The 26,218-nt window shown below is 44.1% G+C and overlaps 2 protein-coding genes across 5 annotated transcripts in view; one reads left to right on the top strand and one right to left on the bottom strand.

The window, feature by feature from the left end:
• Positions 1-652: 652 nt before the first annotated feature.
• Positions 653-22,713, top strand: CTNNB1 (catenin beta 1). Of its 2 annotated transcripts, XM_038126841.1 has the most exons (16): positions 655-1,047; positions 14,295-14,355; positions 14,736-14,963; positions 15,098-15,351; positions 15,443-15,681; positions 15,765-15,966; positions 16,303-16,447; positions 16,927-17,030; positions 17,116-17,454; positions 17,713-17,871; positions 18,790-18,909; positions 19,062-19,212; positions 19,302-19,423; positions 20,612-20,672; positions 21,428-21,648; positions 21,940-22,713. In XM_038126841.1, the coding sequence occupies exons 2-15, from the start codon at positions 14,343-14,345 to the stop codon at positions 21,634-21,636; spliced, it is 2,346 nt and encodes a 781-aa protein (XP_037982769.1). In that variant the 5' UTR covers positions 655-1,047; positions 14,295-14,342; the 3' UTR covers positions 21,637-21,648; positions 21,940-22,713. The 2 variants fall into 2 exon arrangements, with proteins under 2 accessions (XP_037982770.1, XP_037982769.1); XM_038126842.1 differs by lacking the exon at positions 21,428-21,648 and having other exon boundaries at positions 653-1,047.
• The window catches only part of ULK4 (unc-51 like kinase 4), a 213,858-nt gene continuing 209,644 nt past the window's right edge, over positions 22,005-26,218 (bottom strand). For all 3 annotated transcript variants that reach the window (XM_038126839.1, XM_038126840.1, XM_038126838.1), the window contains one exon: positions 22,005-24,560. In XM_038126839.1, coding sequence (XP_037982767.1) covers positions 24,476-24,560 — 85 coding nt within the window. In that variant the 3' untranslated portion in view covers positions 22,005-24,475. The remainder of the gene's footprint in view (positions 24,561-26,218) is intronic.

Raw genomic sequence — 26,218 nt, 5'->3', positions numbered from 1 at the left:
GGAGCGCGTTTCCGCCGACGTGAGCGGGGCCCGCCGCCACCTTCCCGGGCTGCCCCGGGCGCGGGGATGAGCCCGGGCCGGGCTCGGCGGCTGCCCCGTCTCAGCGCCGGGGCCGATTTCCCGCAGCTGCCCGAGCGCCTCCCGGTCCTGGCGACGCGGGCGTTTGGGAAGACGGAGTTTGGCTACAGTTGGTGCCGTGCATTAAAAAAAAAAAAAAAAAAAAAAAAAAAAAAAAAAAAAAAAAAAAAAAAAAAAAAAAAAAAAAAAAAAAAAAAAATTAAAAACCCCAGGCAACGAAACTCCAAAATTAAACGGGGGGGTGGGGGGGTGGGAGGGAGTTGGGGAGAGAGACAGTCACACTCGCCTTTTGCCCCCTCACGCCTCCCCCCCATTCCCTTCCCAAAGCGGAACCCCGGGGGCTAATCCCCACAGTCGCATCCCCTCCCCCGACGCCTCTACACCCCTCAGGGCAGCAGCAACTTCGTTCCCAAGCCGGGAACTCTGATCCTTCCTTCCCATCTCCGGAATAAGGTGTCTCCGCCGCGCTCCCCCTGCCCCAGCCAGCCCAGCCCTGCCCAGCCCAGCCCTGCCCAGCGCCGCCTGGCCCGGCCTTCCCCCTCTCGTGCCGCTTCCCCGCTCCCTGTCTCCCTCCGCCCTGGGAGCCGGGCACTATTTCTCCTCCTCCCTCTGCCTGCCCTGAGCGCCGGGCGCCTATGGAATGCCGCGCGCGGGGCCCGGCCGCGGCGGCAGGATACACAGCCGGGCCCGGCGCTCGCTATAAGAACCTCCTTGTGAGCGACGCCATTTTAAGCCTCTCGCTTGGTTCGGCGCTGGGAGCAGCGGCGGCGGCGGCGCTCGGGGGACACAAACACCGCCGCCCCGTACGGTCGCCACCCGGGAGCCAGCGGCGGGGGCACCGCCGTGACTGAGGAGGAGGCGGGGGGGCAAGGAAGGAAAGACGGACCGGACCGAGATCGCCCGGGCAGCAGCAGCAGCAGCCGCCGCCGCCGGAGCCCGGGGGAACCCTGCACTCTCCCTTCCTTAAACGTTAGTGCTGCTTTCTCCGGCGGGAACTTGGGGCAAACCCGGGCCGGGCACCCCCGCGGCCGTGAGGGGGTCCAGGGTGTGCCCGGCGGGAAGGACGGGGCTGGGGGAGGGGGGGGAGCGGGGGTGGGATAGAGGTGGGGGGGGGGGCAGGAAAGGAAGAGAGAGAGAGGGCTCTTGTTTTTGGGAGGTCCGGACAGCTGCGTGCCTGCAGGAGCGGCAGCTGTGGCTCCCGAGGTGTCTCTTGGGAAGCTCGTCCTGGGGCGAGGGGGTGGCTGCCCTGGTCTGCGGGAGAAGGCGAGTCCACGCGCCCGGCTCTGCTCTCGTTTGCAGCAGAGCCCGGAGTACTCTAATGACTCTTTTTTTATTATTATTTTAGAGGTTCTTTCCCCTCCCTTTTTAGGGGACTACTAACTCGCCGGTGGGCTGCAGATGCCCTTTGGCGATAGGAGGGGGAAGAGAGCAGGGTACGGATTTATTTGTACGGAATATAATTAATCACGGTCACTGCAGTCAGCGGGTGATAACTAATCTGTTGCCTTGTGGGGTTTCGCTTTTAGTGGCATTGCATATTTGCTGGAGAGGCTGTGCTGCCGCTGCTTCTGGTTGTCGCCGAAATGAATCTTTCCCTGGAGCTGGGAGCGATCAAATTAAGTTTTTTAACACCCACCTTGCCGGGGTGTTGGGCTGCGGGCGGTGTGGGGGCTCCCACGCTGCGAGGTGAAGCGCCGGCTGGGGGGACCCTGGCGGCTCCAGCCTCCCGAAGTACCGCGTTCCTGAGGTGCGGGGATCAACTCGCGGTTACTCCCAGAACTATCTAGGGCACTCACTTCTCTAGGAACAGGGTCTCCCGGTGTGTTGTCTTGTGGTTTGTTGTTTGGTTTAGTTTGTTTCTGTTTATTTGGGTTTTTTTTAAACAAAGCTTAGTTCATCTCTATTGTGCATGGTTAGCTGCTCTTAGAGCAGCAAGTTTTCTTGAGTTTAGCAAAACCTTGCATTTTTCCCTAGTTAAAACTCGATGTAGGACGTTGGGCCGTTTCTTTTTGTGTCTCTTTCCAAAAACCTTCTTTGAAAATTATCCTAACTGGAAAGAAAGGACAGAGTGTGTGAAGGTACCACGGGCAACTTACTTGTGACTTTAGGAATAGCAGTGTTGATCTTTGTAATCAGCTACTTCTTGATCTCTTTCTCATGGAGCAGCCATTGTTCTGACACTCTGTATATTCCAGACATCTGTGGTCCTCCCATCCCCCAAAGTATGCAAGTGGTGAATGGAAAGAGGCTGGGCTGGTATGCTGAGGTCGACGGACGGAAATCAAGGAGGGGTTTTAGTAAAACAGGATCTTTATGTGCTGAGGCTACAGTAAAGACGAAGACGAAAGAGTGTCGGTGTTTTCTTGCTCTAAGTTCAGACACACCAATCAGCAACTTCCAAGTTATGATTTTGCTTCTGAATGACAAAAAGGTACTACTGCAAGGCTCAAAAAAAAAAAAAAAAAAGCCTAAGCGGCAAAACTTAGTGGTGTGTATTGGCCCAAGTTGTAATGTGAGTTTCAGTACCTAACAGTCCAGGAAGCTAATGTTGATCTTGCACTTTTGATAAAAAGGTGCTGACAGCTGCAGGTATGTGACTGCTGTGTCGTTTGTCTAATGGCTGGTGCTGTTGCAAATGAGGCTGCTTAGGTATTCAGGCAAGAGTTTGAGGCTCTCTAAATTCAGCTGTTCAGTTCAAAATTACACTGTCTGATTGTTCTGAAGAGATGTTACAGTTGCTCATCTCTTCGTTCAGATATTTTCTATTTAGGTGTAAACTGAAATGCAGGAGAATGTTCATTTTGGTCTGTATCATCATCACATTTGGCTGGTCATTTCATAAGGTCTAGGGAAGAAATAAGTAAAAACACCATGTTGGAAAGGACAATGCCATGCATGATAACCTTCTAGGAGCAAGGATTTAATGCAAAGTAAAGATTGATTGGCAATACCAGTTCTTCAAATGCTGTGTTATCAACTGTGTTAGCCTTATCAACTCAAGCTTCCTTTTTCTTGCCTAAGCTATAAATAGAGTGGGCTCTTTGCATGGTGTATGTCTACTCTGGACACCAGCATTTTGCTCTGACTGTGGTGTGTCAGTAAGTGGCTTACCAGATCTTGGCTGTGAAGTCTGGTTGTCCTTCAGACATATTTTTTTTTCTGAAACATTTGTCTGTCTATAGTGACTCTACATATGAATTAGCATCCTGAAATACTGTGTGCCGAAGAGTTAAACTTGAGGTTTTGGGGATGCTAAGGCAAGAGTACTAGTGGTGTTCTGATTTTGCAGTGTTTTCAGGGGTGGAAAGGGAAGTGGAAAGAATGGAGCAGGAAATATGGCTGCTGGAGGCTTCTGTCTCAGAAACTGAAGTCTGAATGTGCTGTCTGAAACTCCCGGATTAGGATGTTTCTGCAGAGTATTGTCTAGTAGGCAGACTAGTGTGCAAATACAGCAGTAATCAAAATCACTTACCTTAATTCATAGTTAAACTGGTAATGCTGGGGTTGCGGTTATCATGCAGTTGCCTGCCTGCAGCAAAACTTGTTCTGTGACTGTGGTAGCCTGCATACCATGGCAGGAAAATCAGGACTGACCTTATCTTGAACATCGTACTTCACAAAGCCTGATAAAACCTGTGAGAAACTGTGCAGGCTGCTGTGACTCGCTCTTGTGTCCTCAGAACGTGCACTTGCAAACTCTGAACCCAGTGCCTTGCTGGCTGACTGGGTGGGAACCTAGAAATGGTAAACTTGGCAGAAAGTATTGTGTGTGTGATTCTTCTTGTTTCTTTAGATACAATTGTTTTTCTGGAAGGGCAGTATTTCTGATTTTCCAGTTAAGCACCGATTGAATTGGCTAGACTTGCCAACATAAGACAGCCTGACAGTGGTTAACTTTCAATATCCATTTCTGGCACTTGATTCCAAGGTAAAACTTACTGTAGTCTCTGATCGGGCTTTAGCCCAGGAGGGTAATGTGTTAAACTGCACTGGCACTGTGTAGCCTGTGCTGCCTCCCACGAGAACAAAGGAGCCAGAAAAGTTGTTTCAGTTTTTGGAGTTTTGTGCTTTTCTTTTTTCACAGGCGTAACTTCAAGTGCAAGGGAGAGAACGAAGTCTAATTCTGGCATTTTTTTTGTGGAATACCCAGTAGATGAGGTGAGCAGGTGAAACATTCCTGTAGCTCAGCCTGACCTCCTGAGTCTGTTTACTCTGATGTGAAAGCAAATTCATCCTGTGCTTTCGTGTCCTTGGGAAATTGCGGTGCACATGTTACTTTACAACAGAACTTTTTGTTCCTGTTCCAAGCTGACTTTGAGAAACAATGTACATTGGCTGGATTGGTATTGCAGAAGTGGAGTGCTTACTCTGTTACTTAATACTAAATTAATTTTGGAGCCTTGTTTGAGGACTGATGTAGAAGGGTGAAAGAGTTAATCTCATATTCTGTGTTGCTGCTTTTAAAAAACAGTATGAGGTAGCTGGATTTTGCTGGAGTTGGCAAGTGCACCGTGGGCACTGTACGTGTGTTTGCTGGAACCAGCATTTCTGGGCTGACTTACTGCACTAAATAGACTTGTATAAATTGGAGAAGTTTGCCAACTCTGCAGCAACTGTAGCAAGTAGTTCTGTATTGTCCTGGCAACAATTCAGGTGCCCTCCAGTGGCCAGAAATCTTAACATCCTAAAGGTGCAGCTAAATGCAGCTCCCTTATCAGTTTGCCTTAATTAAGAGAGAGCTGAAGAAACATCTTTTAGTGTCAGACTTCATTAGCATGTTTATTGTTTAAACAGTCCTTTTTGGATTGTTGGTGTGGCTTATTGTAAATACAGAGTTATTCTGACAGACAAGCAAAGACAGCCACTTTCAGATTCATAAGTACTTCGTCAGTGTAATTATGACTAATCGCTCTTTTTTAAACTGTAGAGATTAATGTTTAACGCCCAAGTTCAGGGCTGACTGTGTGGTTGCAGTCTAAGAAGAAACTGGATTATGGCTAGATACTTCCTCATTTGGAAGAGAGATGGTTTCCTGAGTTGTTCCTGTGTTGGTGTGGGAGTGAGTGTTTCAAGCTAGGCACAAACAGGCCGGAAAGGTCTTTCTGTAACAGTATCTGTTGTTAGTGGTGCACATGATTGTGTTAAATGACTGCAGAACCATTGTCTTTTTGATACACAAAACCACGTGGGCAGGGAAACTTGAGGGCTGGCAGTGGTTTTGTTCCTGAACTTTGAGTGTTAAATGAAATGTGGTATAATACTTGTCTGAATTATCATACGTTGCCTCTAAATGATCACAATGGCAACTTTTTTTTTTTTTTTTAATGTGACTAGGTAAGACTAAAGAATGAATTTTGATCCTATCTACTGCCAGCTCTCTACTACAGCCACCTTACTCAGTGATAAGTACGGGTACATGGACCAAAAGCTGTAAACCACTGCATATTTATTACTTGAGTCCTGCTGGCAGACTAAACCTTGGATAGAAACACTGGCTCATCCCTAACGGAGGAAGAAGGGAGTATGCATAACGTACATATCTGTGTCTTGCAAATAAAGGTGGGAGCTCTCTAAGCTGTGATAATAAAACTCCTCTCAATGTTTTGACCAGCCACGAGGATACTCAAACTTAGTGAAATGCTGCGCAAAGCCCTAGTGGGAAGTGTGTGCTAGTGACCCAGAGATCCCAAATCCATTGCTGAACAGAAGTGATTAGTAACTGTTTTGTGGTTAATATTGAGGTTATATTGAGGTTGTTTGTGGTGCTGGTACTTAGTTGGTCAAAATAATTAAGACATGAGAGTATTTGTGTTGATAATCTTGTTATGACTTAATGCAAGTTCATAAACTTGAAACTGTCATACCAGTCCTCTAATACTGAGCTACAAACTGCTGTCAGGGGATTGATATGTACGTTATGTGAGGAAGTTAATTACTTTGTTCTCAAGTTGGATGTGTAACGCCAGAGTTGTATCTGAATCAGTTTTCACATCATAACATTTAAGATTATGATCGGCTTCTGTCTTGGACAGGCAGGAAGGTACTTAGGTGCTTGAGGTCTATTTTGCCAACCAATAAAGTGAAAGTTTTTGCTAGTGCTGTGTTATACTTGCTGGTGAAAGGCTCTCTTAAATCATAACTTCAAACATGACCTGATGATTTGTCAACTTGAATGCAGCTGCTGCTTATAGCGCTTAGAAGCATCCAGAAGTTTCTAGAAAGGACAAATAAATACCTAGGACAGAGAGTGTTTTGTTTGCAGATCCTGTTAGAAGCTCCTGGTATAGTTGCCCGTGATTTTGAATGTAAAGGGTTGGGTTGACAGACCTCTTGTATCTCCTGAATGTTCCTTAGGTAAAGGGCGAAATAACTGTGCTGTGGATCCAAACACCCAATTTCCGAAGTGACAAAATCCAGTGCTGTGAAACTGCAGCTCCTGCAGTATGACTTTAATTCAGAGTATGTGACTGTGTGAAGAGGTGCTTTCTTTACGTTGCACAGGATGCCCAGCCTTGTGCGTCTGGCCAGCATCAAGCAAAATTATGAAGGGGACTGCTGATAAGAAATTATGGTGGTAGGTAACTTCTGCCAAGTCCATTTAGACATACCTGTGTGTCTCATCAGTCTGAAATTCTACCAAACTTTCTCTAGAATGTCTGTCCTAAAGAGTGAAGTACTGTGCATCTCCTTTCTTTCAAAAGGAAAATGTTTATATGATATTGCCAGCTTCATGTTTGGAGAGGCTTCCTAGCAGGTTCTACAGTTTCAAAGTTCATCTTCTGGAATGATAGTGCAGATTGGTGCCAGGATGAACTTTTATTTCTTTTTTAGTAACTTTCCTGATGTGCTTGTTCTGAATTCCCTTCCAAGTTCTCATCATTTTGTACCTTAGTTATCTGAGGTATGTGTTGGCTGGCGGTGGCTCTCAGACCACTGTAAGCTCTTGCTTTACTGGGAATTCTAATGGGTTGTTTTTAAAAGGGTACTTAAACCTTAGTGCCTTGTGAAGACCCTGATGAATTGCACAAGCTGTTAGTGCCTTCATGCTGTGTTAGTTGTTCAGAGCATAGCACGGACAGGGCTGCAGCTGCAAGAGACCCATCTGCCAGTGAAATCTCTGACCTCCGCTTCTGATACCTTTTGTTACCTGAACTGCCGGTCCGTGCCAAGTTGCTCTGTAGCAGTTGGTTAAACCTGCCCACATTGTGGGTGGCTCTCTGTACTTTAGGTGAGCAAAACAAAATGTGGCTCTTGCTACCCTTGCATTATAGTCTCAAGTGCACTTGAAACTTAGGAGTTGTTGAACCTTGCAGCTAGGTAGGATGCATGATGCTTTACTAGCCTGCTTTCTCTCTTAGGAGGAAGGGAAAGGTAAAACAGGTGAGTGTCCTGTCATACCAGAACACTCTGTAATGCTCCAGAGGAGAGGTCTGGCAGACTGGAACTTTACAGCTGTTGTAAAGTTCTTGTGGCCCCTTTCCCTCTATCACATTTGCTTAAGACTGTGTTGACACCAAACCAAGCCTTGAGTTTTTTGGAACTTTTAACCCAAGTCTTTCCTTCACTAGACATTTTTTGAGGAACATGTTCTGCCTTTAAATACAGCTAACCCAGTCTTTAAGTCTAGTCAAGGCTACCAGACTGCCTGCATTTCAGTTCCATCAAGCAGTTTTAGTCAACTTGGAGAAGTCTAGCAAGAAGGAAATATTTACATGTTGTTTAGCCAATGGGCATGTGAATAGAAACTCTGTACTCTTGGTCGTAGATTGCTGACATAATGTGTTGCCTCTCTATTTTCACTTATTTTGTGTGTGGCATGAAGTGAACTCTTATTAAAAAAAATCCCTTTCAAAAGCTCGTGTAGGGAGGTTTTTCTGCCTTTGTTACAGAAAGGAATTTTTAGATCATTTCTAAGGCAGAAGACAAAGGCTGGGAAGCCAGGACAATTGATGTAATAGCAGTCTGGGATGCCTGAAGGAAAAAGGCAATAATGAATTGGAAATGAAGCAGCCAAGAAGAGTGGCTGAAATAGAGGTGACTTGCAGTGAGTGCTGGCAGATTTGCACCCCTCTCCCGCTTTAAATCTGTGGATTATCTGAGCTAGTTTGTTGCCTCTTCCAGCATGTCTAAGGATGCTGAAGGCTGAGAAATTGGAACCTTTTAACCATTGAGGTCAGTAAAGCAGATACTCAGATTTCTTAATTTCCTGAAGTTTGTTAGGAAAAACAAACGTGAGACTTTCAATCTTAATAATGAGAGAATTTAAAGACCATTTTAACACTATTGCATGGTTTGGGTTCAGTCTAATTTATCATGATATGATTAGCTGAATCTAAAATAGAAGATGCCTTGCAAGCAGCAATACATTCTAACTTTCTGCAGGCATCAGTAGAATGTGTTGTCTGAAGTATTCCTGCTTGGATAAATTTGAGCTGGATTGATTACCCAGGATACTGAGTTTATCACTGGAAAGAAGAGAAAAAGAACTTCACTAAGCAAGAATAGCTTAGTGGTTGGAGGGAATGATGCTAACTAACAAATGTTGCTTGGAGGAACCACCAGAGCAGTTTTGCCACAAGGTACAGTTAATAAATGAGTTCGTTCTGTTGCAGTCTAGGATCAGTAAGATGGATTTCAGTGTGGGCACGTGCCGTGGCATTCAGGTCACGATCCCTGGTAGCTCTTAGTTTTCAGTGGAACTTCTGAAACAGTTCAAGTTGCTATGTCTTGGCACAACACTTAAATGTAGCAATACTGCTTCATCTCCTCCCGTGGCATTTCTTCTGAAGTAGTAGTGAAGGCTATAGATCAATGTTTCTACCATGTAACCCCCAAAAAAAAAAAAATAGAAAAGTTTTAAAGCTAGGAAAGCCTATAGTTTTTTTTCCTTGTTAGAGGAAAAAGACTGCATGGTTTGACTTGTTTCCTTTTGATATTACATACTGTCCAAGTTTCTTCCACTAGGTTAAGGTGTTTTGTCATAAGCCACCTGAAGACATTTTTACATAGTATTAAAAATCACCCTGTTAAAAGCAGAAGGTAGTCTGACATTAATATAAAGTACAGGAAGTTTTATACTCCTGTTCCTAGTACTGATAATAAGGTAAACCTTAATTTTTCTCTCTCTAAAAATATCCAAGTAGTGCATTGCTTTGTTTAATGTGATAATTTACAGCCCGTAACCATTATTCAGAAGCCACTTTGCAGTGAGTTTCATGGTAGCTTTTGTCCATTCAAGTCCTTAAAGCACTGGTGTGCAAAAGTCAGTATTGGTGGGTGACTAATTTCCCAATAGTCAGGGCCTTCTAATACTTGCATGTAACTAACTTCAAAGTAATCTACACTCGCTGTATGTGGCCCTTTCTTTTAGAGGGGACAAGGTGGCTGAGGACTGCAAATGCTACTATTGGAGACAGAATATGGGGATGCTCTTCAGTATTTGTTTACTGGATATGGAAAAACATTCAAGGAAAACTGTTGTTTGTAATCCTCTGTGGTATCTTTGTACAAGAAAAATAAATCTTTTAAAAACACAATCTTCAGAATAAAATTCAAGCACATTCTGTACCTATTTTCAAATAAAGTGTTTTCTGTTCTTCTTTTTCAAAAATTTGTAAACCTCAGCTGTCATTCCTACCACAAACTTCTAACATTCCTTAAAACACACAACACCAAAACTGTACTTCCAGGTATTCTTACCAGTCTTACAGAAGCATCTGGTACATGAAGTACCTTCAAAATTATCTGCAAAGGTATTTTTACCAGAGCTCAATAAAAACAGCCAGATAAAAACTCTGTTTTCTTTAGAACCTCTGGGTGGATATGGGAGGAGAGAACTTTATCCACATTTGGATAAGGAATAATTAGAAGTTTACAGCAGTTTGGATCATGTCTTCATAAGACGAAGATCAATAGAAGTAGGTCTGTCTGTTGCAAGTGTGTTTCTATCTGGGGCTTAGGTTAGACCAAAAAATTGTTTAGAGACAGTTCAGCCCCTCCTGCCTAAAGTGCCTTTATACCATGAAAGCTTCTTTCCTCATGTCAGTATTGTCTTGCTTGGGTAATTCCTCCTCCCCCACATTTTGTTTTCTAGAAAACGGGCTAACAACTTCCACGGGAAGATTAAAAAGGGTTGTTTTGTTTTGATTTGTTTTTTAATTCCTTAATTAGATGTATTTTTCAAATTCCCAGCTTGAAAACTAAGGTTAATTAGGAAGCTTCTGCTACATTAAGAACTGAAATACGAGGACTTGGGTCATAGAAATGAGTGCTCTCTGGTGCTACCAGCTGTGGAACTGCTGTCGCCTGTATATTTGGCTATGGATTTTTGTAAAGCAGGTAACAGGTAACACCACTGGCAAGCAGCAAAGACCAGTTATAAAATCAGGCCTGAAGGATGCTTACAGTAACACCTTGGGAATGGTTGCAATGGCTTCAGAGTACTTGGAGCAAAACTGTTTTTCAGTACAGATGCTTCTCTTACCTTGTGTAGGTGATACACATTTTTAACTGCTGTGCCTGTCAAAAGATGGTCAGCTTGTTCTGTGTAAGCAAATGTATCATTCAGAACTGGTGGGTAGTTTGAAGGTGCAGTTGCTTGGCCTGTCCCACGTGAGACAGAGGCAAACAGCAGGGTAATATGGTCAGGAGGGGTGTTTGTGTGCAACAATTCATGGTGTTTGGATGGATCAGTCTGGGTTTCTCGTGCAAGTTTTAGTGACATACTGCTCTCAATCAAAGGATTTATGGCAGACTTGCAGACTTTGACTTGCTTTAAAAAGTGCCAGGGGTGGGGATGGAACTGCTTCTCAAATCAGTCAGGTGTAATTTGAGTCAGTCCTAAAGAAGAGAATTGTTCAGATTTCAGAACTACTGTAGGCTTGTTGACTTCACTGGCATATGCCTAACTGTTCTCCAGAATCAGAAATCAATATCTAATAAAAATGCATGGTCAGAAATAATACCTAATACTTCTTTCATTCCTTTTGAGAATCAGGAGAATTGAATTGTCTTCTGTAGTAGTTCGAAATTATTAGCTCATGTGCCTTCTAAGCTTGCAGAGGCCGTGCAATACAGCCTAGTGCAGGGTCTTGAATTGATCTTCACGTGTAGTTTAATACATAGTCTAAAAAACGCCAGCCTTCTTTTAAACACAAAGCTGATGATGCTTGCTATGCAACTGGATGGTCTCGTGGGGCAGGAAGAGCTTTTTGAGAAGAGTCCCATAACTCCAGCAGTATATTCATGTGAACTGTATAACGTAATTTTTATCAGAATTCTCACTTCAGAGTGCCCGCTAGCCTTCAAAATTGCAAAGCTTGCAGCTATGCTGAAGTTTGTTTGTAAAGTATACTGGCCTTCTGTCTCTTCCTGATGGTTGAGATGTGCTTGGCTGACCTACTGATCCATTTTGTCAAGAAAACGAGCAGCATGAGTGTTTGTAGCGAGCCTGGTGGTGTTGCTCCCTTTGTAAATCTGTTGGTTAACCTTGAGAGTGACAAACAGGAAGATGAAGTGAGCTGCTTGCCTGGACTCAATTTACCCCTTTGTAAAATTAAAAAAGGATTTGAAGGAAAAGATGATAATGTTTAAATGCAGAAAACCTGAACCAAGCCCTGGCTACTTCTTTTGGCCGTTTTGAACTTTAGGTATTAAACCCAATTCCCCATCTAAATAATAAGAAAAAAAAGCTACTGGGAATTGCTGGGGGCGACAGGTGTGTGAAATGCTGATCAGGATGTTGGAACTTGCAGATGCAGCTAGTAGGCTGATCTAGGGTCAGCATTCCAAAGACTGAATGTCTGACTGGTAGTGCCTTTCTGAGCACTTTGTTTTCTTCATTGCTATTTTGCAGATGTTCTTCAGTGTTGTTTTGGAACAGTGCTGCTGTTCAGCGGCTACTCTGGTCTGCTGGATTTTACCTAATGGTAGAGCTGCCTTCTGATCTCTTCAGGCTGCTGAATTTGAAACAGCAGTTTCAGAGTGCAGGTGTTATAGGCCAGTTGCCTTCATTGATGCAGAATTCAGCAGTGGAGAAAATTATAAATGTTCTTCCCACGCCCCTTATTGTGTATGGAAATCTGTGGTAGTAAAAAGTGGTAGTAAATGTCTCAAAGCATAGTCACTACTCTTAACATAGTGGTAGATGAAACAGTCAACTTCAAAACCAGTTTGGTGATCCATTTTTTAGCATAGTCCTGATGGGAGGAGATGGGAAAGCTTTTGGTAAAAATCTTTTTTTTGTGTTAAGTGTATTGAACATTTCATATAGCAGCTAGAACATGCCAAATTTTTTATTGGAAGTGTCACATCTGACCTAGAGTGAGGTCGACAGGGAGCAAAGATACAAATTTTACTGTTACTGCTATTCCCTTTTTGTTTGGAAGGTGTTAATGGAACTCAAAAAGTAGTAATGCAGAAGACCTGCAAAGAGCTCTCAAGCTTTTGTATAGGCACTTTTCTCAACTTCGCTACTCATTAGAATTGTTTAATCAATGGTGAACTGACAGGGAGACTTAAGTTTTTCTTTCCCCTTGCCACTACTACTCTCAAACTCCTTACAGCATGTTGGGAAGAATCCATGGGTAAGAGCCTGGGAAAAGTGTCTGTATTTTCAGCACATCCTCCATGCCCATTGTCAAGAGCAGGCTCTGAGTTGGCCAGTCTCATCCAGGCTGTGGAGAAGGACCAGTTTAGAGTTTCCAGCCGCACAGCAGGGTGCTTATTGTATGTTGTGTAATGTCTTATATCAGCTTAATGCTGTTTATCTGCTGCAGATGCAGATCTACTGCCCATTTTAAAAGAGCCAGGGAAGGGTTGCTGCCAAAAGTTGTGGGAATGCAGTCAGGACAAACAGCACTGGCATTTGTACAGCCAAGCAACAAGATTGCTCAGGAGCTGCTGGAGTACCTTGCAGCTGGCTCAGAGTCGGTGAAATGTAACTTTGTCCTACCTATCCGGTGAGACTTTTAAAACTTCAGGCCTGCCCTCTGTTTAATTTTCAGAAAGGTGCTCCTGAAGGACACTCTTAAACTGGGAAATATGTCTTTACACAAATCCAGCAAAGTCAGGTGGACTTTGTTCTCCCAATGCAGCAGCAGACCTGTCCTTTCAGGGATTAGTGTACTGCCTTTACTTCATTGTGCAGGAATGTTTGGATCGGCACCACTCTAACACCTAACAGCACAGTGAAAGCTGATTGCTGCAAGAGATGGTTTTGCTCCCTGCACAAGCTCCCACTACAAATGCCTCTGCTTGGCTGGCTCCCAGAATAGGCTGTCACCAGCTCTGTGTCTGTGCTGGAAACAGCGTGGGACTGTGGGGGGAAGGGGAGCAAATGCAATAAAAGTGACCTGTTGTGGAGCTGTGGCCTCGAATTTCTCTTTCTAGGTTAGTGAAGAGACAGGTACAGATTTATGGTGCAAATACTTCCAAACTGCTTGGTGATATGGAATGGAGGTTCATAGTGAAAATTTATATAGGGCATTTGATCATATTTCAGCCTCCTTTCCCCCAGTTATCTTGGTGTTCTGTGCAAACAATAAAAATGAGTTTGGGGACTCAGTGGGTGTGTTCAACTGAAGGACAGCTTTTTTTTTTTAATAAGGCTGGTTCAATTTTTAGTTTTAACTTCAAGGAAGAGGGTTTTTTGTAGGAGGAAATCTTTATTCTTATGGCACAGGGAGGGAATAATGGAGGAGGTGCAGTTATAACTCTTTAGGTAGTCTTTGTGCAACTTGCCTTACATCGTCATTTCAGCTTTCCCCATGAAAATTCATGTTGTAGCCCGGTATTGGACAGATTTTCTAGTATCTTCTAAGTAGTTTTTCTTTGAGGGAAATGAGGAAGTGTGACATTTAGCCATTGTCTTTGTGGCATTTCCAAACTCTGGAATTTAATGTCTGGACTTCATCTTATGTAAAGATAGAGGAGTGAAAAAATAGCTCTATCATGGTCAGTCTTCAGTTCTTGTTCTCTTGCAGCTCTGAGAGAATATCTTACACATAACCTGACAGAAGCAGTCTGGGTGATACATTGTGTTCTTTTGCATATCTGTCCATGGGGGTTTGCTAATTAGCATTTGAGTATACTCACTGTAGTAATGAAATGGCAAGATGTGCCCAGTCTTAGTTTGCAATTCCAGTGTTCTAACACTGAAATCCTGTCTTACTAGCTCTGATTAGTGTTTAATAAGTTCTAACCTTGCTCTTTTTTAGGATCTCTGAAAGGGCGCAAGAAAGAGTTCTGGGAGCATAACAAGGAACATGGCAACTCAAGGTACATAATGCATTACAATTTCTGTTACTAGAATCTAGAAGACTCCTTATCCCTCTCTTTTTAACTTTTCAAAGTCACTTAGGTTGAATAACATCTGCTCTATGACAGTAATTAATACCTTACACTGGAAATCAAACCTTCAGACAAGTTTGTTGTAAGGTGAGGACAGCCACAATAGCAGTGATTGCTCTGCCTGTTTACATGTCTGCCTTGGTCCAACATTTGTCTCAGTTTAAAGTTGCTGCTCACTTGCAGTGCTGGGTTGAGGAAGTTGTTTATAACAGCTTATTTTAATTTAAAATCTCTGTCATTTCTTGTAGGATTAATACATGCTGGATCAGTTGAACTAAACTTAATTGTTCACCAATGATTTCTTACAGCTGACTTGATGGAACTGGATATGGCAATGGAGCCAGACAGAAAAGCAGCAGTCAGTCACTGGCAGCAGCAATCATATCTGGACTCTGGTATCCATTCTGGTGCCACAACAACTGCTCCCTCCTTGAGTGGCAAGGGAAATCCTGAAGAAGAAGATGTGGACACAACACAAGTGCTGTATGAGTGGGAACAGGGATTCTCTCAGTCCTTCACCCAGGAGCAAGTTGCGGGTAAGTCCTGTTACACCGGTTTGCTTGGACAAGCAGTTTAATAATACAGAAACCTAACTACTCAATTACTGCCAGTCTGGATGATGAGCTTTTTATTCCTAGTTTGAGATTATTGTGACTTGCCTTGTTTTCAGATATTGATGGCCAGTATGCAATGACTAGAGCTCAGAGGGTGCGTGCAGCTATGTTCCCTGAAACCCTGGATGAAGGAATGCAGATCCCATCCACGCAGTTTGATGCAGCTCATCCAACTAACGTGCAACGCCTGGCTGAGCCATCCCAGATGTTAAAACATGCTGTTGTTAATTTGATAAACTACCAAGATGATGCTGAACTTGCAACTCGTGCAATCCCAGAACTGACCAAACTGTTGAATGATGAGGACCAGGTAAGTATTTTTTTTGCCTGGGTAAAGCTTGCTTTTGGGGGCACCTTCAATGACCATAAGACTAAAAGCTTTATTCAAACACTTGTGGTAGGTGGTGGTGAACAAGGCTGCAGTTATGGTTCATCAGCTGTCCAAAAAGGAAGCATCTCGCCACGCCATTATGAGATCTCCTCAGATGGTGTCTGCCATCGTACGTACCATGCAAAACACAAATGATGTGGAGACAGCCCGGTGTACTGCAGGGACACTACACAACCTCTCACATCACCGTGAAGGCTTGTTGGCAATCTTCAAATCAGGAGGCATCCCTGCTTTGGTTAAAATGCTGGGGTATGTGCACTACTGAGGCAGTACTTGTGTTTTGCAGTTGGGTCTGCTAGGAGCAGGCACTCATGAGGATTTTCCCTTTTCAGGTCCCCAGTGGACTCTGTGCTGTTCTATGCCATTACAACTCTTCACAATCTCCTGTTACATCAGGAAGGAGCCAAGATGGCTGTCCGTCTCGCTGGTGGGCTGCAGAAAATGGTGGCCTTGCTCAACAAGACAAACGTCAAATTCTTGGCCATCACAACAGACTGCCTTCAGATTTTAGCATATGGCAATCAAGAAAGTAAGGTAGGTGCCTCTGGTGCTGAAGTAGTTAAAATGAGCAAGCTGGTGATGAGTGGCCTGACAGTTCTTGTGTACTGACCTCCTGACTCTGAATCTTCAGCCACATGCCGCTGGCTTTTGCCAGTCATTCCTGACCTTGCAAGAGGGGAGGGATACAGGAATGATCTTGCAGAAATGCTGCTGTGCTTATAGTGAGACTATAAAACTTATGGTCTACATAAGCAGATGGGAATGTTTTTTTAGGGAACTGTAACCACAAGGGGTGTAAGCTAGCAATGTTTACTACCTGCTGAGATGTGTAGGAAGTGACAGACAAATATTATTTTTGCTGTCTTTCAGCTGATTATTCTGGCAAGTGGCGGACCCCAGGCTTTAGTAAACATAATGAGGACCTATACTTATGAGAAACTATTGTGGACCACAAGTAGGGTGCTGAAGGTGTTGTCAGTCTGCTCCAGCAACAAACCTGCTATTGTTGAGGCTGGTAAGTACATTGTACTCATTCCAACTTAAAAATCTACATAGTGCTTTGGGCTCAGTTCATTCCACCAAGAACAGAAACTGCCAGCATCAAAAAAGGAACTTGGGTTGGTCCTTAAGTCCATAACCAGGTTTGGAGCCCTTTAAGGTACAGAAGTATAAAAGGGTGGCTGTTTTTAGTAACTCCACTGTGCTGTTAGCTGGGTGGTGTTAGTGCCTGAGTGTTGTCAGGAAGCATCCATGAGAATATGCACACATTTAAAAGGCCCAGTGTCACACAGGGAATTTCAGGGGGTTGTTATTTTCCTGTGTGAAGAAGGGCTAGGGCCCCAGCCGTATTGTGATGTTGACAAGAAGGATCCAAAGCTTGTGAGATTTTGCACTTAAATGTCAAGGAAGAGAAGGACCTCACTGCTCACAAGGTGAGCATCAGAGTATGGTGTAAACTCTGAGTAATGGTGTCAAATCTGTATCATCTTCCAGGTGGGATGCAAGCTTTGGGGCTCCACCTCACAGATCCAAGTCAGCGTCTTGTCCAGAACTGTCTCTGGACTCTGAGAAATCTGTCAGATGCTGCAACAAAGCAGGTAAAGGGCTTTTTTGAGGGATCAAGAGCAAAAGTCAACATAGTGAAAAAGAAGACTTAACTTTTTCTTCCCTCTTTTTCTGCAGGAGGGCATGGAAGGCCTTCTAGGAACTCTAGTTCAGCTTTTAGGATCAGATGATATTAATGTTGTGACTTGTGCCGCTGGCATCCTTTCTAACCTTACCTGCAACAATTACAAGAACAAGATGATGGTGTGCCAGGTTGGTGGCATCGAGGCTCTGGTGCGCACAGTCCTCCGGGCTGGAGACAGGGAAGACATCACGGAACCTGCGATTTGTGCGCTCCGTCACCTCACCAGCAGACACCAAGAAGCTGAGATGGCTCAAAACGCAGTTCGTCTCCATTACGGACTCCCAGTGGTGGTAAAGCTGTTGCACCCACCTTCACACTGGCCTTTGATCAAGGTAAATGATAGTTAAAAGCTGCCAGAGCTGAAACTGAAAACTGTTGCTCTTTAAAATGTAACTTTAAAAGTGAAAAATTCTTTGTTTCCATGGTGTTGGGGATATAATTTGTTTGCTGGAGAAGTTGCTCCAGTTGAGCAACATAGTGTTTTCTCTTAGGGATTTAAACATTTGAGATGAACTGATTAAAAAAAGAAGTCACTAACAGCAAGCCCACCTCTCCTGCTCTTTTATTCCCCACCTGTTCCTTACCTGCAGGCTACTGTTGGCTTGATCCGCAACCTGGCTCTGTGTCCTGCAAACCACGCCCCGCTGCGTGAGCAAGGTGCTATTCCAAGGCTAGTGCAGTTGCTGGTTAGAGCACACCAGGATACCCAGCGACGCACTTCCATGGGCGGGACACAACAGCAGTTTGTGGTGAGTGCCCTCCCCGACACTGCATCTCTCAAAGTTCTCTCCAACTCCTCATTTGTCAGTGCCCCTCCGCCCTGTAGTGCTTGGACTAAAGAACTGCTGTCTCATTTGCTCTAGTTCACATTTTTATCTGTGTGCTGATAGCTGTGTCTTGGCAGACCTGAGATTTTTCTTAAATCAGGATGCCAAAACAAACCTTGGTTCTTATTTGAATAACCTCTTGAGCACTTAATTCTGAATGTTAGAGCTCACAGAAATTCTAGTACTGCCTGCTCTGGCAATGCAAGTAATTGTCTACCAAGAAACTAGAAGTCGCTCCTCCTTCTCAGAAGAATGGGTTTAAGAATGCTGTCACAGTTTATTGCATATTTGCAAGGGTGCTTAGACCTGTAAAAGTACTGAGAAGTTGTGCAGGCTCCATAATTGTTATCTCTTTGGCTTCCAGGTCAGTGTGACAAGATCAGTCTCAATTGGATTTTTTTTATCCTGTCAACATATTAACAAAGGAGGGGTTTGCTTAGCACAGCAAATGGAAGCAGCATCTACTAGTACAGGAGTGTAGTTAATTCATGCAGAGGCAAGAAGGGACCTCTTTGCTACTGGTAACTGCTGTTCCAGCTTCGTAACTGCTGGGCTAATCCAGGTTGTAGAAAACAAGATGGTGTTATCAGAGGGGAAGTTCATAATAAAAGCCACTGAGGCATCCCACTGGGATGCTTCGCCACTGAATTTGGGTGGGTGCACCGGGTTGGCTTGTAACAGGGATGTTAAGTTGGAAGGCCAGCACTTATGGGAAGGGGGTAAATGCAGGGGATGAGTTTAAATGATTAGTTGGAACTGCTGCTTGGCTTTTTCATAGTCACTTAAGAAGAGAGTATACAATATCTCAAATTTAAAAATGCCTTTTCTCTCCCTAACCAGGAGGGTGTGCGTATGGAAGAAATTGTTGAGGGCTGCACTGGAGCCCTGCACATTCTTGCACGTGATGTTCATAATCGAATTGTAATCAGGGGTCTAAATACCATTCCACTATTTGTGCAGGTAAGTGAGAGCTCAAGACAGCACTGTAATACATATTAGGAAAAGAAATAAAACAGCTCTTGGACTTCCTCAATAGAGCTGCTAAGTCAGAGTGTGCTGAAGAACTCATTTCAAGTGGAAGAGCTAAAAGAACCCTTGTGTTTTGGTTGCAGTTGTTGTACTCTCCCATTGAGAATATCCAGAGAGTAGCTGCTGGTGTACTTTGTGAACTGGCTCAAGACAAGGAGGCAGCTGAAGCAATCGAAGCCGAAGGTGCGACTGCTCCTTTAACAGAACTGCTTCATTCTAGGAATGAGGGTGTCGGTAAGTGAACTTATGGCTGGTTTCATACTTGTGTTACAAGAGTTGATAGAAGTCTTGACCTCTGCTAAAATCACTCTTCCTTTTGGCAGCAACCTATGCAGCTGCAGTGCTGTTCAGAATGTCTGAGGACAAACCACAGGACTACAAGAAGAGACTTTCTGTTGAGTTGACAAGCTCCCTGTTCCGGACCGAGCCAATGGCTTGGAACGAGGTGAGTTCTGTGATCTGTGTTAACAGTTCCCCAGGGAGAGCTCACTTCTGTGTTCTCCCTCCTTCCACCAGTGAAGTGTAGATGCCATCAGTGATACACGCCCAGCTTTACACAGCTGTGTGGTGGCTGTACCTTCTTTACTTGTTCTCTATGTTCAGGTGCAGTGAACTTGCAGTAAGCAGCCTTCAAGCTGCTTTTTCCCTGGCAGACAGAAGAGTCTGTTCTGTGCTGCTGCTGCTGAAGTGTGTAATGCTTGTTATGCTTGCTAGTGTGCAAAGCTGGCTGTATACGAGAACATGGTACTTTTCTGTGTTGCTTGTCAAAACCTGATGAACTCTGGATGCAAAAATAGAAACATGAGTGATATGAGGGGAGCATAAATATAAAACATATCCTGTGAGGCTTCTATCAAGCCAACAATGCAGGATTAGTAATCTTGGGCTGGGAATTCAGCTTGTACTGAGAACTGAGATTTCAGACTTGAATACGTTTGCAGGCTCATTATCACACATGGCATTTTTTCATTTTTAATGGACTACACAGTAAATTGAGACTGAAGTCAGTCTGTGTGCATGGGATACAGGGAAGGCTTCACTCACTGTTTGTCTTCCCACAAATTCTTAAGATTCAGGAGCCTAGCTTGTCTTGTATGTATCTGCTACTCAAGGGCCAATAGCCTTTAATTTGTACGATTTCAGTGCTTACTTTTCTGTTTTCCTAAAATCTCTATCTACCACAAGAATGGATGGGGTAGAAGCTAAAATGGAATATCTCTTTGAGACTGGAGTTAGACAGTTGCTCTGCAGGCAGGTAATTACTTCTGTAATTAACAAATGGGAGAGGTTCCTTCAGAACTCTTAAAAGCTCTGTTGCTGGCTTGGGAATATCTGACATGCAGGATCTGGACAGATGTACCTGAGGAGTGTTCCTAGACCTACCCCATCTTTTTCACTCAAGGAACCCTCCTTCCAGTGATCCGTGGATTCCTAAATCTGGCTATTACATGTTGGACGCAAATACTTAGCTAAAAAGACATTTTATGTTGACAGCAGTGCTGCAGCGCTCACTGCAGAGGAGTTGTTCAAAGGGATTTGGGGCAAGCTTTACAACTTTTTAAACTCAGAATTACTGGTGCTGGCTAAAAGACCCGATGTTAAAACTGTTTTGTAATTCTTTGTGTACACATAGACAGCGGATCTTGGACTGGATATCGGTGCCCAGGGAGAGCCTCTTGGATACCGCCCAGATGGTACGTGTCTTCTGTTCCCCTTGACTAAACTTTCAATTGGATGAAGTCAAGTCATAGGTTTTAAAGGAGAACTGCAAATGAGTGAAGAGTGAATTTACTCTTCAGCAAGGTATTGCAAACTGACAGGCAGATGGGGAACTGCCAGTTCAAATAACCCGTTTCTGCAGCACCACTGGCAGCACTGAAATGGGAGCCGTATGAACATGCAAAACCAGTGTCTCTTGTTTGAGTCCTGTGGGAACACCTCCTGCTGAGCTGTTGTTTCCAGAAATCTTTTCCATTCCTTACAAATGGACTTGACAATTCCAATAGTGCAGTTTTTCTTTAAAACAACAAAGCTGGTATTGAATGCGTTAGTCTGTGAGTGTCTATAGATTTGAACACAAGCCTATCCCTAAGGATTCTGAGCTATTTTTGACTAGTCTTTCAGAAGCAAGTCTACAGTCTTGGAGCCTGGTTTTGCTGCAGTATTGTTGAATTTTAGTACTGTTGATTGTGCAGACTAATGGCTTGGCTGGAATCTGCTCGTGCTTCTGACTGCAGTGTGCTTTGTCTGCAGAATCCTACTGGAAGGCTTTTCCGAACAATGGAATAGCTGTTAAGGGCAGGCACCAGATTGTGTTGAACTTGGCTGAACTAGAAAACAATTAGATGGCTACACGGTCTCCTCACACACTGATACTTGCAGCTTCTGATGCATCTAACATCTGTTAACATTATGCTTTTTTTCCCTCTGCCACCTTTAACTTTCTTAGATCCTAGCTACCGTTCTTTCCACTCTGGCGGATACGGTCAGGATGCCTTGGGTATGGACCCTATGATGGAACATGAAATGGGTGGCCACCACCCTGGTGCTGACTACCCAGTTGATGGTCTGCCAGATCTTGGCCATGCCCAGGACCTTATGGATGGGCTGCCTCCAGGTGACAGTAATCAGTTGGCCTGGTTCGATACTGACCTGTAAATCATCCTTTAGGTAAGAAGCTCCAACCTTGAATTTAAAAACAAAACAAAAAGAGAAAAACGGCTGACTGGACCGAGGACTTGGTTGGCAGGGAGGGATTGGCTCGACTGGGTCCTGGTGTGCCACAATAATGAATAAATGCTCTGGAAACACACAATGAGCACACTCCAAACTGACTTCTGCCGTGAAGTGTGGAAGTAATTAACTGTAACGCCTTGTGCACTGGCTTCATGCAGTCTTGATGTGTTACAACAGCTCTTTACAAGTCAGGAGTGCTGACACCTGTGTTTTTTCTCTTTGCAGCTGTATCATCTGAGTGAACTTGCATTGATTGGCCTGTAGAGTTGCTGAGAGGGCTCGAGGGGTGGGCTAGTATCTCAGAAAGTGCCTGACACACTAACCAAGCTGAGTTTCCTATGGGAACAATTGAAGTAAACTTTTTGTTCTGGTCCTTTTTGGTCGAGGAGTAATAATACAAATGGATTTTGGGAGTGATTCAAGAAACGAAGAATGCACAAGAATGAATTGCAAGATGGAATTTATCAAACCCTAGCCTTGCTTGTTAAAAATTTATTATTTTTTTTAAATCTCTGTAATGGTACTGACCTTGCTTGCTTTGGAAGTAGCCTTTCTTTTTGCAGTAATTGTTGTTAGTTTTTTTTAAAGTCTCTCGTAGTATTAAGTTATAGTGAATATGCTACAGCAGTTTCTAATTTTTAAGGATTGAGTAAAGGTGTAGAACACTAATTCATAATCGCTCTAACTGTATTCTGAATAAAGTGTAACATTGTGTAGCCTTTTTGTATAAAAAACTAGACAAATAGAAATGGTCCAATTAGTTTCCTTTTTAATATGCTTAAAATAAGCAGGTGGATCTATTTCATGTTTTTGATCAAAAACTTTATCTGGGATATGTCTGGGTAGGGGCCAGTAAAAACTGTTTATTTGGAACCTTGTATTGGACAGTTTACCAGTTGCCTTTTATCCCAAAGTTATTGTAGCCTGCTGTGATACAGATGCTTCATGAGAAAAATGCAGTTATAAAATGGTTCAAAATTAAAGTAAACTTTTAATTCATTCTGTGTCAAATTATTTCAGATCACAAAATATATTTGTGTGTTAAGAAATAGTCCTGGACTTGCACAACCAATTCAGTGTAGGGAGACAACAATAATTTACCTCTTTGATTCCACTCTGGCATAGTTACCCTTCATAGCCTGGAGGTTTCCTGCTGCTGTCCTCCAAGGCACCAGTCTGCCCCTGCTTTGCTTTGGCAGGGTCCTTAGCATAGGGCAGGTCTAGCCAGATGTGAGGCAACGCCACATGGTGCCAGGCCTGCCAGCCCCTCATATCTCTGGGATCCACAAAAGGTGAGCACCCTCAGCTCCTCTCAGCGCTAAGGGACAGGGAAAGATTTTTTTGTTTTTTGAGAGCTTTGCCCACAAGCTCTCAGCTGGTTCAAAGCCCTTTTCAGGTGTCCCTCAGTGTTCAACTGCTGTGCAAGACGAATCCTGTGTGTGAGTGGCTTCCCTTGAGGCAGCACCTGTGTGACTGCAAGGGGGCAAAGTGGTTCTGAGACTGCCGGCTCAGCCGCAGACTGCACGTGTGCACCGTGCAGCTGTCACCAGCTCTGTGGGAGCAGCACTCCAGGCACATGCACTGCAGGCAGCAGTTTGCCAACAGGAGATCAGAGCAGGCTTTGCTGCAGAGGCTCCTGGCTCAAGATGCTGAAGGGAGCCACACCAGCCTGCTTCCCCTTCTGCTGCAGAGGGAGAGGGCTCACACAAGGAATTCAGCTTTGTTCCTCTCAGCCACACTTGGCAATTCGACTCTTACTGTAAAACACTACACCAAATAATAGCAGCACTTCACTCTTCCCTCTTTCTAGTAACTCCAGCTGAAAGATAGCAAGAAAACAATTCCTGTAAGACACAAGGTGAAGGCTGTTTACCTGGGGCTGTTTGCTTGCGTCCACATACTCTGGGTAACTGGGCTGTCCGAGAGCAGGGGTGTAGCAGCAGCTGTCACAGGCACCTGTGCTGGGTGGGTGCGCTGACACTGACAAACATCAACCACAGCACATGCAGAGAATAATTTAACTCTACACACACTGTGGGATCTGCAAGCTCTAGAGGACCTTTTCTAGGGTATCAGCTTTTACTGGGGGTACGACAAACTGCCAGGGTCATCATCACACCTGTTCTCAAAGAACTGCAGCCAGGAGCATTGGCAGCTGAGAACACTCCACCCTTGTAGCTTAAGCTGTGCAGTGCAAGGCAAAGGAGGGGCACACAAAAGGCTTCGAGGAGAAACCTGGGTAACATCCTTGCATGCCACACACACAGCCTCTGTGATCACAGAGGTATTGGTACTGGTTTCTTGAGGTGAACAATATTGTCTGTCTTGATAAAAAGGTATTTTCTAGTGCCAGTCACAAGCATGAGGTGACCCCTTAAGATGAACAGCCAAGGCAGCCACCTCGTCCAAAAGTTAAATGAGCATTTCTAACTTGCTTGAAATAGTGAGACACTTTATATTGTGAAGTAACTCTACTATTTATTTAATTTACACTTTCAAACTATCAAAAACTTGAGCTATATCATGTAATGCCAGCAAAGCAAAGTAGTAACCAAAAATTCATTCTTACAGGGGTTTTAAAAAAAACCACCCCCTCCCCGCCCCTGAACCAGCTTCCCTCCCTTCCTGAGCCAGCCCAAATTCTGCATATGCTGCAGCTCAGATTCCCAAATGCTCAGCTCATCTGAAGGTGTTCCTGCAGGACCGAGGTGCTGAGCAGGGTACACAACCTGCACATTTCAGAAGGCTGGTCAAAAATTGTTCACTTGGGAGTCTTGATATTTTCATGTCCTACCGCTCTCAGAATTTCAAATGCCAAGGAAGCCACAGCAATGTCAACGCGAGAGCTAGGATTTAAAAACAGTAACATTTATTAGACGTCCTCAGGAGAAAAAAAAGTTTTCTTTAAATTCCACATTTGCCTTTTATCTATGCTAGAAAATTCTGAGTAGCCATTAACTGCACTCTCTACCTGCTTTTCTGTTAAGCAGTAACATTTAACCAGTGATTCTGCCCTGTAGCAAATCTTAGATAGAAATGAATCTCAGCTCAAACTCCCAGGAACTGCTACCTCACTCAACCTCCTCTGTAAAAAAAGTCAGATAGAATTTATCATGCACCCTGTGACTCCTCACACACACACTTCCAGCTTGGCAGAAAGATGTATTTTCACACACACACACAGAGCCCTCTGCCTGCAGCGCTGCTCTGCACAGGCAGGCACTTCCACTCCAGGTGCTGCCCACCTCCTGCAAGGAGGAGCGACTGCCCCTCCAACCACAGCGCTGCACTGAGGCCCTTTGCTTTCTCACCCGAGGTTTTAGTATATATATTTTGCCTATTTTTTTCTCCTGGAAACACATTTTTTTCTTAGCATTGGAACAGAGGCTCTAATACATTACTCCTCCTCCACAGAATCAAGTCTTTTTAGGGTTTTTTTTTTGTTTTTTTATGGACTCCCATCCCTCATCTATCGCTCAGAAAGGACATCAGCAGATCAATCTGCATCTTCCTTTATTGCTGCTAATGACAATATCTATCGGTACTCCACGCTTTGGGAATACAGAGCTAGCCAGGAAATCCAAATGATCAGTTCACATTACATAAGCCAGTGTTGTAATAAGCATTAGTTTAAATCACTAATCTGAAACAAATTCATCTTAGCAACTGCCTTTACTGAAAAATAAATGTCCACAATCCCACATTTTAAAGTAGTAAAGTATTTGCTACTAAACAAAATGGGTTGGTCATGTCATTCTTAAAACTGCCTGTTCCAACGAGCTCAGGAAGCCTCACAGAGTTTGGCAATCCATGGCTGCTACAGGGCCGCAGGGGAGCACTGAAAGCAGCTTTCAATCCAACCAGTGCCCTTCTCTTAGCACTCAACTGCTTGGCTGGACACACTTCCCTTCTGACACACAGGAAGAGGGAGAGATTAGAAACCTGTCTGTAAGAAATGAGCAAAGCAAAACCACTCCCCCAAAAATTCAAACCAGTGGTAATATGTGTGTGGAAGGGCTGGGGAGTTTAGACCACCCCGAGGATGGCTTAAATCCAGGATCTCGGCTGTAGCTGCCTCTAAAATATTTCCACTTCTGCAGGAGATACAGAGAGGCTCCTTAACCAGGTTCAAAGCACAGGTGAGGAGACCAAGTTTATTAGGTCACAAGGAATATTTTGGGAAAAATGCCATATAAGGAAATGTGAGGAGAAGGCAGAATATCTACACCTTCCATAAATAAATGCCCATTCGGCTAAGTCTGGTAAAGCTTCCTAACTCCAGGCTTCCTCTTCCTGCCTATTGCAAATTTATGCATGTCTGAGTCCATTACAGCCCCAAGAACCAGGCTGAGTCCCTCTCAGTCTGCTCTGCAGGCAAATGGATAGGGATATGTGTTCCCTAAAGAAGGGGAGGAGGGGAAATAAAAATCCATGAGTTCTCAGCGGCTCTCATGTTGCTGTTAAAGTGCAGGAGGTTGGCACAGCAGAGGAACCTGGCTCACCT

Source organism: Motacilla alba, chromosome 2 (genome assembly GCF_015832195.1).
Source record: "Motacilla alba alba isolate MOTALB_02 chromosome 2, Motacilla_alba_V1.0_pri, whole genome shotgun sequence".
Lineage (NCBI taxonomy): Eukaryota > Metazoa > Chordata > Aves > Passeriformes > Motacillidae > Motacilla > Motacilla alba.
Note: the sequence above shows the minus strand (reverse complement) of the source record. Positions and strands in the feature narration are given on the sequence as shown.

What these genes read in the sequence shown, in the direction of transcription:
- CTNNB1 (XM_038126841.1), top strand. An exon ending in CAGATGCTGCAACAAAGCAG is followed by an intron (nt 17,031 to 17,115) that starts GTAAAGGGCTTT and finishes CTTTTTCTGCAG; the next exon opens with GAGGGCATGGAAGGCCTTCT. An exon ending in CCATTCCACTATTTGTGCAG is followed by an intron (nt 18,910 to 19,061) that starts GTAAGTGAGAGC and finishes TTTTGGTTGCAG; the next exon opens with TTGTTGTACTCTCCCATTGA.